At 34.4% G+C, this 19,131-nt stretch overlaps 1 protein-coding gene across 34 annotated transcripts in view; it reads left to right on the plus strand.

Moving 5' to 3' along the window:
• CAMK2D (calcium/calmodulin dependent protein kinase II delta) overlaps positions 1-19,131 on the plus strand; it is a 330,054-nt gene that overhangs the window by 268,635 nt on the left and 42,288 nt on the right. For 13 of the 34 annotated variants that reach the window (XM_082727978.1, XM_082727964.1, XM_082727989.1 and 10 more), the window contains exons 9-13: positions 7,540-7,634; positions 10,116-10,238; positions 11,049-11,132; positions 11,588-11,630; positions 15,237-15,274. In XM_082727978.1, the coding sequence (XP_082584104.1) occupies positions 7,540-7,634; positions 10,116-10,238; positions 11,049-11,132; positions 11,588-11,630; positions 15,237-15,274 (383 nt within the window). Of the gene's footprint in view, positions 1-7,539; positions 7,635-10,115; positions 10,239-11,048; positions 11,133-11,587; positions 11,631-15,236; positions 15,275-16,634; positions 16,668-19,131 lie in introns of all 34 variants that reach the window. The other 21 variants (XM_082727979.1, XM_082727968.1, XM_082727992.1 and 18 more) reach the window with 3 other exon arrangements.

Raw genomic sequence — 19,131 nt, forward strand, 5'->3', positions numbered from 1 at the left:
GATTTATTCCTGGGCTTCAAGGTTGGTTCAACATCTGCAAATCAATGTGATATAATACATTAATAAAAGAAAGAACAAGAACCATATGATACTCTCAATAGATGCTGAAAAAGCATTTGACAAAGTACAGCATCCTTTCCTGATCAAAACTCTTCAAAGTGTAGGAATAGAGGGTACATACCTCAATATCATCAAAGCCATCTATGAAAAACCCACTGCAAATATCATTCTCAATGGAGAAAAACTGAGCTTTTCTGCTAAGATCAGGAACATGGCTGGGATGTCCATTATCACTACTGCTATTCAACATAGTACTAGAAGGCCTAGCCTCAGCAATCAGACAACAAAAAGAAATTAAAGGCATCCAAATCAGCAAAGAAGAAGTCAAAACTATCACTCTTTGCAGATGATATGATACTTTATGTGGAAAAGCCAAAAGACTCCACTCCAAATCCACTAGAACTTGTACAGGAATTCAGTAAACTGTCAGGATATAAATTCAATGCACAGAAATCAGATACATTTCTATACACCAACAACAAGATAGAAGAAAGAGAAATTAAGGAGTCAGTCCCATTTACAGTTGCACGCAAAACCATAAGATACCAAGGAATAAACCTAACCAAAGAGGCAAAGAATCTGAACTCAGAAAACTATAAAGTACTCATGAAAGAAATTGAGAAAAACACAAAGAAATGGAAAAATGTTCCATGCTCATGGATTGGAAGATGAAATATTGTGAAAATGTCTATGCTACCGAAAGCAATCTACATGTTTAATGCAATCCCTATCAAAATTTTTTTTCAAAGAAATGGAACAAATAATCCTAAAATTTATATGGAACTAGAAAAGACCTCGAATAGCCAGAGGAATGTTGAAAAGGAAAGCCAAAGTTGGTAGCATCACAATTCCAGACTTAAAGCTCTCTTACAAAGCTGTCATCATCAAGACAGTATAGTACTGGCATAAAAACAGACACAAAGATCAATTGAACAGAATAGAGAGCCCAGTAATAGACCCTCAACTCTATGGTCAACTAATCTTTGACAAAGCAGGAAAGAATGTCCAATGGAAAAAAGACAGTTTCTTCAACAAATGGTATTGGGAAAATTGGACAGCCACATGTAGAAAAATGAAACTGGACCGATTCTGTACACCACACACAAAAATACACTAAAAAATGGATGAAGGACCTCAATGTGAGAAAGGAATCCATCAAAATCCTTGAGGAGAACACAGGTAGCAACCTCTTCTACCTTAGCTGCAGCAACTTCTCCCTAGACACATCACCAAAGGCACGGGAGCAAGGGCAAAAATGAACTATTGGGACTTCATCAAGATCAAAAGCTTTTGCACAGCAAAGGAAACAGTCAACAAAACCAAAAGACAACAGACAGAATGGGAGAAGATATTTGCAAACAACGTATCAGATAAAGGGCTAAAATCCAGCATCTATAAAGAACTTATCAAGCTCAACACCCAGAGAACAAATAACCCAATCAAGAAATGGGCAGAGGATATGAACAGACATTTCTGCAGAGAAGACATCCAGATGGCCAATAGACACATGTAAAAGTGCTCCACATCACTTGGCATCAGGGAAATACAAATCAAAACCACAATGAGTTACCACCTCACACCAGTCAGAATGGCTGAAATTAACAAGTCAGGAAATGACGGATGCTGGCGAGATTGCGGAGAAAGGGGACCCCTCCAGCACTGTTGGTGGGAATGCAAGCTGGTGCAACCGCTCTGGAAAACAGCATGGAGGTTCCTCAAAAAGTTGAAAATAGAGCTACCCTAAGACCCATCAACTGCACTACCAGATATTTACCCTATAGATACAAATATAGTGATCCAAAGGAGCACATGCACCTGAATGTTCATAGCAGCGATGTCCACAATAGTCAAACTATGGAAAGAACCTAGATGTCCATCAACAGAAAAATGAATAAAGAAGATGTGATATATGTGTGTGTGTGTGTGTGTGTGTGTGTGTGTGTACACACATACATACAATGGAATACTATGTAGCCATCAAAAGAAATGAATACTGGTCATTTGCCACAAAATGGATGGAACTGGAGGGTAATATGCTGAGCAAAATAAGTCAATCAGAGAAAGACATTTATCATATGACCTCCCTGATTGAGGAATTTGAGAGGCAAAGTGGGGAGTTTGGGGGGGTGGGGAAGGAAAAAATGAAACAAGATGGGATTGGGAGAGAGACAAACCATAAGAGACTCGTAATCTCACAAAACAAACTGAGGGTTTTGTGGGGGAGGGGGAGTATGGAGAGGGTTGTTGGATTATGGACACTGGGAAGGGTATATGCTGTGGTGAGTGCTGTGAAATGTGTAAGCCTGGCGATTCACAGACCTGTACCACTAGGGCTAATAATACATTTTATGTTAATAAAAAAATTAATGTAGGCTATTCCCATTACAAAGCTAATTTTCTTCTTTACCCCCTAAACCATAGCTGAGGGATAAAACTACTTAGATATAGCCTTTCTTCTACCTGTGTCCTAGGAACACAAACACAGACACTTATCATCATCCTTATCATTAGATGCATCTGTTACATCTGATAGTAAAAATAATATAAAAATAAATTTCAGTTAATGTACACTAAGTTTATAATGTGGTGAAATATAGAAAAAATATTTTTTTATGTTGTGAAGATGAGGTAGCAATATATTGAAATTTTTTTTCATGGTCTTTTTTTCCTTTTTAACTCCACTATAAAATACTTTTCAGTTTTGATTTTAAAGCTTTTTAAGTTTTTTATTTAAGAATGTTTAAATATATTGTTACTTAAATTGTTCTACTCTGGTTGTGATTCACACAAATTTAAGAATCTGCTTTGAAATGGAACTTCCTGAAACAGGCTGTCATAGTCTACGGTGATTAAACCACCTTTTAAAAGCCATTTTAGCTGCCATACTGTCTACGATATAAAGATGTGTCAAGTCTGATGGACAAGAGCATGGCTAGAGCTCCCTAACAAAGAAAAGCTAAAGAAATCCTAGAGATCGATGCTGGTTTACAAAAAGGAATCTTGGGCCATGCCAGGCAAAGTTTTACCTGTCTTACTTTGTTCCCATGGTTTAAGGGAAACATCAAAACAAACAAACAAAACATTAGAGGTCAGAGTGGTGGCAGAAACTAAAGACCTCATGCAGGTCAATAAACTTTTCAAAAGTAGAAGGGGATTGGTTCAAGATGGCAAGGTTAGAAGATCCAAAATTCACCTCCCCCCATGGATATCCTGACTCTGCAGCTTCATATGGAAAAATTTCCTCTTTAATAAAAACAACAACAACAACAACAACTAAAAGCTGGCTGAGTACATCGGGCAAAAGAAAACCACACTGATGTTCATAGGAGAGGCTGGGACACAATCTCACGATAAACCCTGCCCATGGTTCCATGACCAACAATGAGGAATAAACTCAAAACCCAGGCCTTCTCCTTGAGGAGTAAAGGGTTCATACCCCACAGCCAGCACTTCAACTTTTAGGACATGCACCTGAGACATGAGCACCAAAAACATTTAATTTTGAAAATCAATAAGACTCATGTCCCAGATGCACAAGGGTATGGTGATCTGAAAGACTGCTCTTAGTGGGCCTGGATGCTTGGACATATCTGCCCTAGGGCCCAGCTCAGAGGCAAACTGATTGCATCCAGACATAAAGTAAAGGAGGTTGACCTGCTTATGTTACAGTATCAGCTTGTGGGCAGGCATCTAACTTAACACACATATCTGGGAACCTGGGAATATTCTCTGAGGTGGAGACTGGCAAGTGCTGTGTCCGTGTTCTCCCTTTGCTGTGCTCCAGAGCACCAGGAAGGAAGATTTTACATGTGTCTGGTGCCCTGATCTTTGTGGCTGCTGCCCAGGGGATGCCTCCTGACTGCCTGGCTTTGGAGGCCAAGGGGTTTTGTATTCTTCATCTCATAAGACTGTAATTATCAGCATCACCCAGAGAGGAGCTTATATCCATGTCTGCACCTTGGTTTTTGCACCTGCTGCCAGGCGACACCTCCACATTACCCAGCTTTGTTGGTCAGTGGGCCTTCCATTTGTGGATCCCATAGGACAGTAATTGATGGAGAGATAGTTCTTAAATAGCTACCAGCCCCACCGTACAACAAGAGGCAACAGGCCTAGGAGCTTGGTCTTTCTGTGAAGAGGGCCTATTAACTAAAAACCATTGTGCAGCCTGAGCAGCAGGTTTCTAGTTAAACACACATCTAAGGAATGACTATAATCCTTTCCAGAGATGTCAGAGAACACCACTATCTTCATGCTGTCCTTCTGCCACACTCCAGAGCGCCACTGTCTCCTGGAGGGAAGCTTTGCATGCAGCTCGTGTCCTGGTTTTTACGTCTGCCCTGTTTTTGCATCTGCCCCCTAGGGTATGCCCCTTGATTGCCTGGCTGATCAGGAAGACTTGCATTCCTGGGTCCCACAGGACTGGCAGTTGGAGACCGAATTCTTGGCTGGCTGCCACCCCAGGATACTGCACAGACAGCAAATTGAGTCACACCTCCTTCCAGTCTTTCTGTGAAGGGGGCCTCTTGGCTTGTCTTAGAACTTTGGCCTGAGGAGCAGGCTTCAGGTTTGGTACACATCTAGCAGATTAAGAGCTACTCTCTAGGAATGTAGGTTGTAGACACCATCTTGGCACTCTCCTTCTGCCTTGTTCCAGCTTGCCAGTATCTCTCAGAAAAGAGATGATACATTCATCTGGAGCCTCAATTTTTGTGACTGTCACCGAGATGACCGCCAAATTGCTTGGTCAGTGGGGCTTATGCTTATTCCACAGGACTGACATATTTGCATAATTTTTAAAGCTGGTACCTGAGGTTCTGGCTCCCATACAGCCTGAATCTAGGTAATGAGCTCCTTCTCTTTCAGTCACTGACAGGTCTTGGGACATCCTCACCTACTGAGGGCTCATAAAAATATAGTAGGCTTTTTGGATAATAATAAAGGTTTGAGAGAGAGCAGAGTTGAAAGACAAGGTTCATCTTCTACACAAGGAGAGGCTGTTGTTTTATCTACTTTAGGGATCAACACTTTTCATTTGAAGTAAAATGAAAAAAAAAAAAAAGAGGCATATATTCCAAATGGAAAAATAAAATAAAACCTCACCAAAAAAAACCTTAATAAAATGCTGATAAGTAATTTACCTAATAAAGAGCTCAAAGTAATGCTAATAAAGATGTTCATCAAATGTGGGAAAATAATGGATGAACACAGAACTTCGGCAAGGAAATGGAAAATAAAAGAAAGTACCAAATAGAAATCACAGAGCCAAAGAATACAGTAAGTGAAAAACATGCTAGTGAGGTTCAAGAACACATTGCATGAAGTAGAAGGATCAGTTAACATGAATCCAAGCTTCTGGTGGAACTCAGCCAATCACAGCAGCAAAAAAAAAAAAAAAAAAAAAAAAAAAATGAAAATAACTTAAGTTGCTTATGAGACAACATCAAGCAGACCAACATTTACATTATGGGGTCCCACAAGGAGGAGAGAAAGAGGCAGAAAACATGTTTGAAGAAATAATGGCTAGAAACTTCCTTAAGGAAGATAAGGAAGGAAGTGTGGAAGGAAACAGACATTCATATCCACAAAGTCTAGAGGTTTCCAAATAAGATGAAATCAAAGCACCCTACATAAAGACACATTATAATTAAAATATCAGAAGTTAAAGATAAGAAAATAGTAAAAGCAATAAGACAAAACAAATAGTTGTGTACCACGGAACCCCCAAAATAAGTGTTTCAGCAGAAACTTTGTAGGCCAGAGTGAGTGGCATGATACATTCAAGGTGCTGACAGGGAAAAAAAACTTCCAACTAAGAATATTCTACCCAGCAAAGTCATTCAAAATTGGAGAGATCATGAGTTTTTCCATATAACAAAAACTAAAGAAGATCATCAAACTAAACCAGCCTTACAAGAAACTTTAAAGGGATTTCTTTAAGCTGAAAAGAGAGGTTACTAATTGGTGACAAGAAGACATATGGAAGAATAAATCTCACTGGAAAGGTAAATACATGGTAGAGGTACTGAATTAATCAATTATAAAGTATATGTGTTAAAAGACAAAAGTAGTAAAAATTCTATGATCATGATAACTAGCTAAAGGATGTAGAAGTAAAATGTGACATCAAAAACAAAGTGTGGGACAGGGAAGAGTAAAAATGTAAGCTTTAGAATAGGACCAAACTTAAGCTATCAACTTAAAAGTAGACTATTATAATTATAACTTGTTATATGTTAAACCTCCTGATAACCACAGGTGAAAACCTATAATATACACGGAAGAGAGAAAGAGAAAGGGTTATAAGTATACCACAAGGAAAAGTCATCAAACCACAAAAGAAGAGAGCAAGAGAAGAAAGGAACAGCAAGAACTACAAAAACAATTAACAAAATGACAAAAATACATACCTATCAATAATTACTTTAAATGCACATGGACTAAATTCTCCAATCAAAAGACATAGAGTGGTTGTTTGGATTGGGAAAAAAAATTAAAAAAATAAATTTACACTGCCTATAAAAGACTCACTTCAGATCTAAGGACACATAAACTTAAAGTGAAGGGATGGAAAAAACTATTTCAGCAAATGGAAACCTAAAGAAAGCTGGAGTAACTATACTTGTATCAGACAAAACAGGCTTTAAAATGAAGGCTGTAATAAGAGACAAAAATTAGCATTACTTAATGATAAAGAGGTCAATCCAACAAGAGGATATAACATTTGTATATATTTATGTACCCAATATAGGAGCATCTAAATAAATAAATTTTAACAGACCTTAAAGGGAGAAATAGATAGCATTACAGTAGTAGTAGAGGTTTTTAATACCCCATTTACATCAATGAATAGATCATCCAGACTGAAAATCAGTACGTAAATATTCACCTTAAACATGTTAGACTGGATGAACTTAACAGATAATTACAGAATATTCCCTCCAAAAGCAATAGAATACACATTCTTCTTGAATGCACATGTAACCTTTTCCAGGAAAGATCATATGTTAGGCCACAAAGCAAGTCTTGTTCAGGGACACAAAGAATATGTCATCCCGATGACAGGTGAGTTTCATCTTTAGCTATTGACCTGCTATGCCTCTTCAGGATTATTTGGTCCTTAAGTTAATAAGGAAATTAGATAGTAGGACCCATTAGGCCAGATGCACATAACTGAAATATATGTAATTTCCCATCCAAAAGCAACTGAAGAGCACATTCTTTTCAAGTGTACATAGAGTTCTTTGGTTTATGTTTCAAACTGCCACATATTATCAGAGTTCTTGAGCATAAGAACAGGAGTATTCACCCTCCACCAAATGCTTCAGATTAAATCAAAGAATGTCTTTGGAAAGTTTTTCAAATACCGTGTTTCCTCTCTTTGGATGGGTGTGGCTTAGTGTCATTGTGAATCTGCCACATTTAACTTATTGTTGCCTGAATGATTAAACATTATGTTAATATGCTCATTCTGTCCAGGTGTCATTCTCTATATCCTCCTGGTGGGATATCCACCCTTCTGGGATGAAGATCAACACAGACTGTATCAGCAGATTAAGGCTGGAGCTTATGATGTATGTAATAAATGTTCATAGAGCTGTAGATGAGTGTTTGTGTTTTGTCTTTTGACCAAGAACCAGATTTTTTCATTACAGGTTTAACTATAATTTTCAACTGTTCCTCTTACTTTTTTTCTCTCTCCTAGGGAAAGGGAGATAAAGAGTAAGGAATGTAGCATATGTATTCAGTTTATATTTCCTTTTAGTTCACTATCTCCTAGGATGGAAAGAAATACAGTTGGAAGTCTCTAAGGAAGAGGACCTTGTTTGTAAAAATTTTGGGATCTGAATGCATTTTAAAACATAGAAAAATTAAAACATTTTTGTTTTAGAAATGATTACTGCTTGTTAAATTGAATTATATTCCCAAATGTTTATCACATAATTTTAAATAGTATATCAGTAGTACTTTGCAGTGATCCATGTATCAAATAGAACATTGTTCCATTGCATTAGCTTGACTTTTTTTGTCCTGTTTCTATAATGGGCTTCTGTGCAAGCTTTCATTTGAAAAATGGGTTTTGTAATTTTAAAATGTTTGAAAATCACCATTCTAATACATTTAATTTACAGTTAAGAATATTTAAAAGTATGAATATGAATTAAGTCCTAAATCTAAAAAGTAAGGCCTTATCAATTTTCTCTTTATGGCTTAACTTCATTGATACAATTTTCTCTCCTTTGACAAATATATCTGTAAATATAATTTACCACTACCTCTGAGTATACCTCACGTAGTCAGCCCTCTGAAAATTAGAGTTCAAAGTCTGGAGATGCTTTCCATTTATTATTAAGTGGGGTTACTAAAAGAAATAGGCATTATTGGTCTATCTTGCTGTGCCCAAGTTAAAAGCTCAATGTGGAAGTGAAAGGAGTTTTTTAAAAGTCTGTATTATATCGTATCAGGCCTCATGAACTCAGCATGTCATTTCTGTATTGCATGGAGCACTGAGTGTTATATGTAAACAATGAATCTTGGAACACTACATCAAAAACTAATGACGTACTGTATGGTGACTAACATAACACAATAAAAAAATAAATGTTCTACATATGGATGTGTGTATTGCAAGAATTTAAAATGTATATTCTTTTAATTTTGAAGCATTCCATTCTAGTCAGACTAATAATTGGACCAAATTGTGATTTATGTGGCCATAGCTAGCACATCCATCATTTTTACAGACTACAACTAGGCTCCCCCCCTGGGAGATACAGCTATACAAATGCACTGTTTGATCAACGTGAAGGAGGGACTTTGTTAAAATTTAAAAAATGAGAAAAAGGCGCACCTTTATTCAGGCTGAACCAGCTCCCAATTTGCTGTCGGAAGATCTGTACACCATGAAGGAGCAGCCTTGAATATTTCTTCAGTAGCTCCTAATCATTAACAAGTTTTTACAGTTGCCCATAATAATAATTGGAATTAAAATGACAGTTGTTAAACTGGTAAAATTTGAAGTATTAAAGAGTCACTATCATTTCTTATTTCATTTTGCCAGTGGGTCACAAAATACCCATTTTATAACTACTAAAAGTGAACTAAAGTCCAGGATACAGTGACAGTGGCATTTGTTCCAAGATTATCTATAGAAATTCATGAACTGAGAAAAGGACCTGATATTCTGTCTGTTGCTTAGAAACTAATGTGATGTAAATTTTTCTGAACCTATCAAGAATAGTATTTCTACTAATAAGTTATGTGAAAAAAAGCTTGCATTTTTATCAACACAAATTTTAAATGAAGAAACTTAGAATAAATAGTTTTATTGTATAGTTATTCGTACACAGATGGATTACTAAGAGAAGTTATGAATACTGGTTCCTTTTAAGAACTTTGCTTTTTGATGAAATTTGTAATCAGGCAGATTAACCTTTCTGAGATGTTAAAATGGAGTCCTGCTAAGGTTCTTGTAGTCTGAGATTTCTTCCAGTACTGTATTACAAATAGCCACAAGTAGTAGGTCAGTTTGGGCATAGGTAATGGAAGCTGTGTTATTATCTCTACTATTCCTGCTCATGAGTTATGAAAGTATGTAATACCTTACTTTTTTTTTGTAATACCTTTTTTTGAATCTTGGTGTAATAGCATGATGACATCAGTACATGTGACAGCCTGTCAGCTTTATTGATATTTGCAAATAATTATAAGATTGCATAAAATTTTATTTTCAAACCAAATAAGGATGCCTTGAGAGGACTAGAAGATTCTTAAGTTTATTTTTCTAAATTTTAAAGTGTATTTACTAGGTATAATATGCAATTTAGAATAGATACTTAGCCCTTATTGGTTATTTTTCTTTATGTAAATAGAGATAGAGGGGATATATACTGCTATATATCAGATTATCTATCTGCAGATAAAATATAACTTCTACAAAAAGTAAATGTATGAAGAAATTCACTACTTAAGGAAATGATTAGTTTGCTTGGTTCTTCCCTGTTTGACAGAGTGTATCTATTTTTTGAACTCTTTATAAATTTGTATTTTTTAAGTTTCCATCACCAGAGTGGGACACAGTGACTCCTGAAGCCAAAGACCTAATCAATAAAATGCTTACTATCAACCCTGCCAAGCGTATCACAGCCTCAGAGGCACTGAAACATCCATGGATCTGTGTAAGTGACAATTCTGTAAAGACCTTAGGAGAAAAATTAAAAATAAATTCCTCTTTAAAATTGTTTTCATGGGTTTAAAATAATTTTTGCAGGAAAAAGATGAGACTAAAAATGAATGAATATTTCACTCAAGGTGTTTAAGAAAATAAATTTGTAATGATGATTGCTGTTTGGGATAACAAAATCTAATTTACATAGATTGATGAATATTGCCTACAATAATACAAGGAATGAGTATTTCCCCTACCAGTTATTGATAATACTCATGAACAGAGGGCAAGGAAATGACACCAAGATTAACTATACCCCAGTAGAGAATATTGGACAAAGTTCAATTATTTATCATTAAACAGCTTTAGTGGGGAAAAAATAAGGTTTAGAAGCTTGTAGTAAAGTTAGAAAGAGTGGCCATAGTAGCCTGAATATACTTTAGATGTGCTAAGGAAAACTGAAATTTGGAAGAAATGTAGAGATTTCAGTACGTTTCTAGGGTGAAGTGTCAAATGTTAGGGCAGTAAATATGGTCCTAAGTAAATGAAAGACAGTCCAATATAAATATAATTAAAGACATTGAAATAAAGGTGATTTGGGGAACTATTGATACTCATTTCTATACTTTTTATAGATAAATGTTGCAAAAATAGTCTTGGCAAAACTAGTCATCCATTATTAGGGAACTTTTTTTGCAAGTAAATTATCACAAGTTCATCATATGGGTTCAGGCACCATTAATGCAGATTTGATGAAGTTGAGATAATGTAATACTTAGTATGTTTTCAATATCCTAAGTTTCCTTTCTTCCTCTTCCAGCAACGTTCTACTGTTGCTTCCATGATGCACAGACAGGAGACTGTAGACTGCTTGAAGAAATTTAATGCTAGAAGAAAGCTAAAGGTAAGTAATTCTACATTTTTGTGGGGAGGTAGACTTGGCAGAGTGAGAAAAGAGATTCTCTATGAGAAAACAACTTTTCAGCAAGACTTTTAAATGTAAAGACCTCAGTAGTCCCTCTTCTTCTGGCTCTTCAGAAAATGGAATAGCACATTGGAAGTTAAGTCTGCAGTGAAGAGTTAGAATCTCTGTGCAGTGTGTGCTGTGGTTTTTCCCTTCAGAGAAAAACAACTGTACAACTTGGAAATTGGAATCTGGCCACACACATGAGGGCAGCCCCAGCATTATGTAAGATATAAACCTGCTGCTCTCAGGAAACAAAAACCAAAAACAGACAAATAAAAATCTCCCAGCTGAAAGGAAGGCTAGGAGAAGATATGTTATCAAAGACTGTTTACTTATCAGGACAAAGATTGGCTTAAGCAATATTAATTTCATATTCTTTATTTTTCTGACAGGGTGCCATCTTGACAACTATGCTGGCTACAAGGAATTTTTCAGGTACATGTATTAAGAATTCTCCTTATTCACTGCTCTCTTCTTTAGTAATCATCTTAGAATTAAAGAAAAACCTAGTAATAGAAAAACACTGTTGTTTAGGGATAGCAAATATATGGCATGGATTCTTTCCACACAGTGCCTGTCATTAGGAATTCATCTGGGTACTATCTCCACAGAGACATTAGACATGTGACTGCACTCTTCATGAGAGCTCTCAAGCAGTCCCTCCCCTGGTCAGTGCCATGCAGCCTGTGAAACCCACCTGTCATCCTAGCTGGGGTACACACAAGTTGAAATATGTACTTCCTGCTTTTAAAACTCAACATTTCAAACCTAGAATTAGTTCATTGATATTACATCAACTAATAGCTATAAATAAAATTTTTTTGTTTGTCTCATTCTCATAGGGAATCCAGTTCTCATAGGAATCTCATAGGAATCCAGTTCTCTACCCAGTTCTCTTAGGCCCAAGTTCTTTCAAAAGTACAGTTGTATCTTGGCACACTATAAGAATGGTTGCATATTTCAAAGGTATCTAAACTCAAGAATTGACAGAGGGCCCTACCTCACAGTAGTATCACAGGATAATAAATGTTCCTCAAAATGATTCCATGGTAGAGAAGTGAGTTGGGGGAAATTGGAGGGGGAGACAAACTGTGAGAGACTGTGGACTCAGAGAAACAAACTGAGGGTTTTGGAAGAGGGGGGTGGGGGGTTGGGTGAGTCTGGTGGTGGGTACTATGAAGGGTATGTATTGCATGGAGCACTGGGTGTGGTGCATAAACAATAAATTCTGGAACACTGAAAAGAAATAAAGTTTAAATAAATAAATGATTCCATGCTAAAAATAATTTTTTAAATAAAAGAAGCTAAGCCATTTCTTTATTATAGGAGTAGACTTTCTAAAATGGACATAAATATGTCCAGAAATTACTTGAATTTTGGAACCCCTTTCTTCAATAGATTATCACAAAGGACCATGTTTCCAAAAATCAAATTTTGGTAAATGCTAATTAATCTTATGTATGGGGAGGAACTGAAACAGCAAGAAAGCTGCATTTGGTGAAGTGCCTGTTGAGACATGGAAGGATTATCAAAAAATTTGCCAAAAATACTACCACTTTACTTTGCTTACTATTTATATAAGAAAGATATGAGACATCAAATTATCTAACTATTCTTCAGTGATTTCTCCCTGTACATATTTAACTCCTGAGTATTATAGTGCTATCAGGTGATAATCCATAACCTTATCAGATGTTCTTTAACCTTCTCAACCTATTTTTCATTACTGTTCCTGACTATATTAAATGGTCAGCTTTTGCCCCCCATTTTATTTAATTATATATAATGTGAAACTATAGGAGGCTTTCCAAAGGCTTCCAGTGACCTGTTAAACAGCAACAAAGATGAGAATACAATGAGTAATGCTACAAACTGAGGAACTGTGTTAGTCTAATGTATGTATTTTGTCCAGTTTGTTTGGTGTAATAAAACGTTGTTACTGCCTTTGTCAAGTTACCTGTTTTATGAACAGTTGATTAATATAGTTGACATTTATATGGGTGAGTTCAATATCATCTCATTAAATATTAACTAATATATACTATATTCAAATAAATATTTCATTGTGGCCCAAAAATTAGTGAATTAATAAAAGATAGGATGATTAACATATTTTGTTAAAGATAAACTAACCTGAAAAAATCTTTAATATTTTGTATTTTGTTAAAGTCTTAAATACACTCTTAGGCATAAATTGGGCCTTCTTAAATATATAAAACACTCATGTATAGAAGCTTTCTGTGTACATCACATTTTCCTTTTCATCATTGTGTAAACTAAAAACTCATGACTAATGTGTGAATTTTATATTGTTTCTGATGTCTTAACATGAAAGGCAAACTTTTTATTTTAATCCATCACTTCAAAACCAACTGAATAACTTTGGACTGAGTTACAACATCTTGTACTTGATACTGCATTTTAGTTTTGAGTATTTTGTTCATTCTGTTTCATTAGGAAACATGCTCTTTATAGTAATTTGTCCATAAGTATATGGTTATAAAGTTGTTTTTATTTTTTTTTCTTTTCTCCCTTTATGTGGAATGTATTTCTTGTGAGGTAAGGTGAATAGTAACCAAAAGGGACATTTTTGCATCTCCCAGGCCAAATCCCTGCTTACCCTGAATCATTGTCTTCTCTTTGCTTGCTATTGCAATTTCAACTATTCTGAGTTTGCTTTCTAACCTATTAACTGCCACAGGATTTACTTAATATTGCTTTTTAACTCTAGGCAAATGGTATTATAGCTAAGGCAACTATTCTTACAATGTCAATTAATAATAAATTAGTAGCTTTGTTGCTAAGGACTAAATATAATTAACATTTTTGTATTTTAAATAAATTTAAAATTATACCAAAGTGATATCAAAATAATATCCCAAATCAAATGGATGTCAGGAAATTACATGTTCATGCAGTTCTATTATAGCTAGGTATTTCCATTTCAGATGCCAAAGTCTATACTGATACACTAAGTAATTATAAACATACATATATATAATATATATATTTTATACATACACACACATATATATAAAACATTAAATGGAAACAGGTGTATACTTTGTCCTGCATATTCATAAGTGTTCTACACTTGTACTAATTGTCATTAGCAGTTACATAATCTGTTCACTGTGTATGAATGTACCCATTCATTAAGTATTTTTTTTTTAAAGATGACTTCACCTTCTGATATACTCAAGAAGCTCAGTAACAGAAAGAATGCTAAAAGCTGTGCTTGGAGAAATTGAAGTTTCATATGAGACCATATACTTCAGCGGTTCTTTAATTTAGTGGAAGATTGTGTTTTGTTTTATATCTTAACTCAAATTTTACTATTTTTAATTTTTTGTGTAAAAGGCTTTTGCTTATGAAAGCCTTATATTCTGATTTTGAAGTATAAAGGAAGACATCGTGCCTTTTTTTTTTTAAAGGTCCTATGCTGTTTAAAAATTTGCTCTTGACCAATAATATCCCTTTTATTTTAAATACAATTAATATCAATTTTTGTAAAAATGAAAGCTCTGATTTCAAATTCATATATTTTAAAAGGGTGTTATTTAGTCAAAGCAAATTTTCACAAATAAATTTCAAACCTTTAGAAAGAGGGGCTTAAGTGGCAGAACTGACATGGTCACCATACTTGTGGTATGAATGAACATGTAATACAATCTGTCAGCTAATGTCTGAAGACTGAAAGCAACTTTCTGGATTACAAAAGCATAGTCCAGTTAAAGTTCCAGTATCCTTTTCGCAACCAACAGTGGAATAAAGTCCAGTAACATAACTGGCAAAGTGTTCAATTATATGCAATGAACTAAATAAGAATTTAGTGCTAAATTTGATATGGCAAAACTAAGAAAAGTGATACTGTATTTCAATGTCCTGTAAACTCGTGCTCATCAGTGTGACCTTGATAATTTGGCATATGTTGGCCATAACTCAGTAAAGGTGGTAGGAGGAAACAATAATCTGGTTTGTTGCCTGGCATGGATTTCTGTGGATAACTCACTGAAATGATTTTACTCTCTCATTTTGCAGCAGCCAAGAGTTTGTTGAAGAAACCAGATGGAGTAAAGGTAAGTTAAACTTAAACAGGTGCTCCTAAAATCATTACTGACTTTCAGATGCTGGATCATTTTTAAATGTTAAATTTAATTTGTGAGTTTTCACAGCTTGTATTTTTTATAGTTCCTATAAAGGATACAGGTTGAAGTTTAAAATAATATGTAATGGTGACGAATATGTATGGCAAGAAAAAGTATATATTTTCTATTTTATTATAATTAAATAATCTGACAAAATAATACTTTTATATGGAGTTGTAGAAATTGAATGTCTAAATCCTCTCTGCTTTACTACAGTCCTGAACTACCGTAGTGACCTGAAAAATCAATGAAAACCAAATGCTTTGCAAGTAGTTATGCTATGGTCTTGAAGTCTGCTGAAATGTATAACCTGAAAAAAAAAAAATCAAGTGATAGGGTCTGGGAAATTAAATGTCAAATGATTAAATTTCTCTGCTTGGGCAGTTTTTATAATGGTCTTAATTGTTCTTGCTCTTCTATCATAAGGTATTGAGACATACTCAAGATGAATATTCTGAAAAATTATAGAAAAATTTTCCAGAAAAGATAACAACAGGATCTTTTGGCCTTCTTGGTTTTCTGAAGAAAGTAATACGACTTATTTTCTATTGGTTCTATTTTGTTTCATGGGAATTTATCTTTGAATGTAACCTTATATTTGTATTATGTTTGTTATCTTTCTGGAGTATTACCTAAGTATTTTGTTTCTTTAATCCTTTTCTTTCTCTTCCAATGACAGATGTGTACATTCCTCATGAACACTTAAACATTCTTGGGAATTAGTTAATATTCTAACATTTGAACTTGACCTAAAGTTAGTTGGTCAGTTTATTTTGAAAATATAACATAGGAAATCATTTGTCACATCTTATGTTCATGCTCAATCATTTCTTCACCTTCTGTTTATATGTGATTTGGGAATTTCCAGAGCTGTGATTACCATGTACTTGTGATTCCCATTAAGATGGCATTTGCCTTTTACCGATTGCTTTCCTCAACCTGTAAGGTTCTCTTCCGTCTGCTTAGTCTATTCAGTTTCATTAATGATGGTTGATGTTGCCTTTTTCCCAATGTTACATTGGTGAAAGTGTGATATTTTAAATTTTCAAAATGTTTCATTGTGTGTTTTTCTGTACCTTTCAGTCATGCAGAGGCCACAATCCCTATAAAGATATTTATTTTTACTACTATCCTTATATAGAAAGAAACATTTCCAGAGCTTTTTTTCTTGTAGACCACTTATAGCTCCTCTTTAAAGAGAAATTTATTCTGTGCTCCTTGCTTTGATACTTTAAAAATTCAACCGGTCATATTTTTTTTCTTTTCCTTTCTCTTTGACTGGTCAATTCAGAAAAGGAAGTCCAGTTCGAGTGTTCAGATGATGGTGAGGATCTCTATCTGCCAGATTTCTCCTCCTGTGAATATTCACACTTAGGAATAAAAACAGTCTTATTTACCTAAGTTAGTTTAAGTGGAGAAAGTATAGAACCATTACAAATCAGTGTCAATTAACTATCAAAACACAGTACCCACATTCACATAATACTGTTAATCTTTGAAGTTGAATTTCTAAAATATGTAAAAAGTTCATACTTTTATCCATGTGCTATTAAAGGATCTTTTATAAGACCAGGGTCTAGTTTTCTTTTGACACTGAAGAGATCATGATGTAGTTAATGCCTGTTTAGTAATAAATGAAAGAATACTCTTGGATTAGTTTTAAATGATGATCATGATTACTAAAACAGGAGTTATTTTTAGGTCAGATACACTATAATGTATCTACTATGAACTTTATAAATAGTGTGAAAGTAAGCTTACAATGGACCCATCCTAGTTAAGCATCTTATAGAGGAAACATATATTAGCCTCAAATAACCTTAACACCTGAGAAATAAAAATATCTTGCCCATGCCTCATAACAGTAATTCAGTGAATTACTGAAATATCTGGTTTGATTTAGTTTTGTTAAAGAAAAATAGCTTCCATAGCATGAAATAACTATATTTCATAAACAGAAGTTTTTATGTTTAAAAGACAGCTTATAGTTTAACTCCTATATAATATTTGACTCTTTAATAAAAAAAGAAGTCCTCCTAGTCTTTTACTTAGAAGTTCTTTAACTTAGAAAACTTTTACTTCTACTTTTACTTAGAAATTCTATTATTTTTCAACTAATTAATTAAAATTACAAGTACCTTCAAAAGACTTCCCATAGTAATAAAAGATCATTAAGTTTATCTTTACATTAACTTAAAAAGTTTGTACTGTACATTTAAATACAATTAAAAGTGGTGGTTGAGGCTCATATTTAACTCCTATTTGCCATGTCTGACAATAAAGCATAGCTCATCCAGGAAGAATGGCCCTCAACTGGAAAGGTTGACTTGGTAGTGTGTATACACTGTGCATCTGTGTGTGAATGTGTCTAGGGGTGTGTGTTGTATGTGTATGCACACATTTGTGCAGAGAAGTATGTGTGCATAGGTGTGCATGTGTGACGTTTTCACTGAAAGAAATCAGTTCTTCACAACCATTCTAGAAAACTATCAAGTCTCTTCTCTCAAAACAGAAATAAAAGTATCACAAAAAAAGAAGTAAAAGTATCTCAATATATTCCTCTTTTACTTTTTGTATCCACTGATATAAACTGAATATAGCATAATAAATACATGTGATGCTTTAATTATAAGTACTTCTGATCATTTGACAAGAAGTCATCTGTGTTTTGCCACATACTCTTCCTGATAGGAAATTGTGTGCGAATCCCTCCTTTTTTATCATGTATTTCATACTAACATAACATAAGTACTAAATTTTGATCTCTTCTTAATAGATTCCATTATCTCTTATCTCTTTCTGGATGTTGCACAAATTTGATACTAAATTCTGTACACTTTTATGTAAAGAAAAATTTTAGACCATCTGCAAAATAGAGATTGATGGTTTAACATTTAAAGAGTTTTTCAGTAAAGGGCACCGGAAGTTTTCTCTTTTCTTGCATGTCACAGAGCATAATATTATAGCTTATTTAAATAGTACTGATACCAAACAATCACACAAATGTGAATAAATAGAAAAGCAAAATATTATATACCTAAATTAATTTCTTTAACCTTCTATGTTCTTCCCAGTAGCAGTTTCAGTATGATCTTCAGGTATAAAATACAAAAGAAAAAAACTCCCAGAAAGTCCAATTAAATTGGTGTAATTGCTTATAAACTCATTTGGTATTCATCTGTTTTATACAGTATGTTTTTCTTTTTGAGACCCTTAAGAACATTTATACTAAAATTATGGGATGTGTTCCTTTACATAATAATATGTAAAGAAAATAGTAGATAATGTAGTATAAGAGAATGAATGTTAATTAATAGTTCTGTTTGGTAACCATAATGTAAAGTTATCGTACATGAGTTTCAATGAATGTTGACTATAACTGTTTAGTTTTCGATCCTTTAGTGCCCAAACTCAGTTGTATTTTCAAGTTGTCACTTGTCTACCTTGATTTTTCTCTGTGCACCCATTATAATACTTATCGACGCCTGAGCTGCTTTCACAATGTGGCTTCCATTGTGATATGATCTTTCTTTAAGGTCAACCCCAATATGTTAAAGCAAAGGAGTGATATGACCAAACACAATCTTCAACAGTAGCACTTTGAAAGAAAAGCAAAGGAGTAACACTTTGTCAAGAAACACAGTGTTTTCCTCTCAAACAATTGTGGAAAAGGTCTTTTGACATTCAGAATATAGTAAAGAATTCAGTTTGCCCATTTATAATTGGAGATGTGTTTTTTTTAAAGAGGCCCAGATGTACCATTTAAAAAATATAAAGCATGCATCTCA

Source organism: Mustela nivalis (genome assembly GCF_964662115.1).
Source record: "Mustela nivalis genome assembly, chromosome: 4".
In the NCBI taxonomy this organism is placed as follows: Eukaryota; Metazoa; Chordata; class Mammalia; order Carnivora; family Mustelidae; genus Mustela; species Mustela nivalis.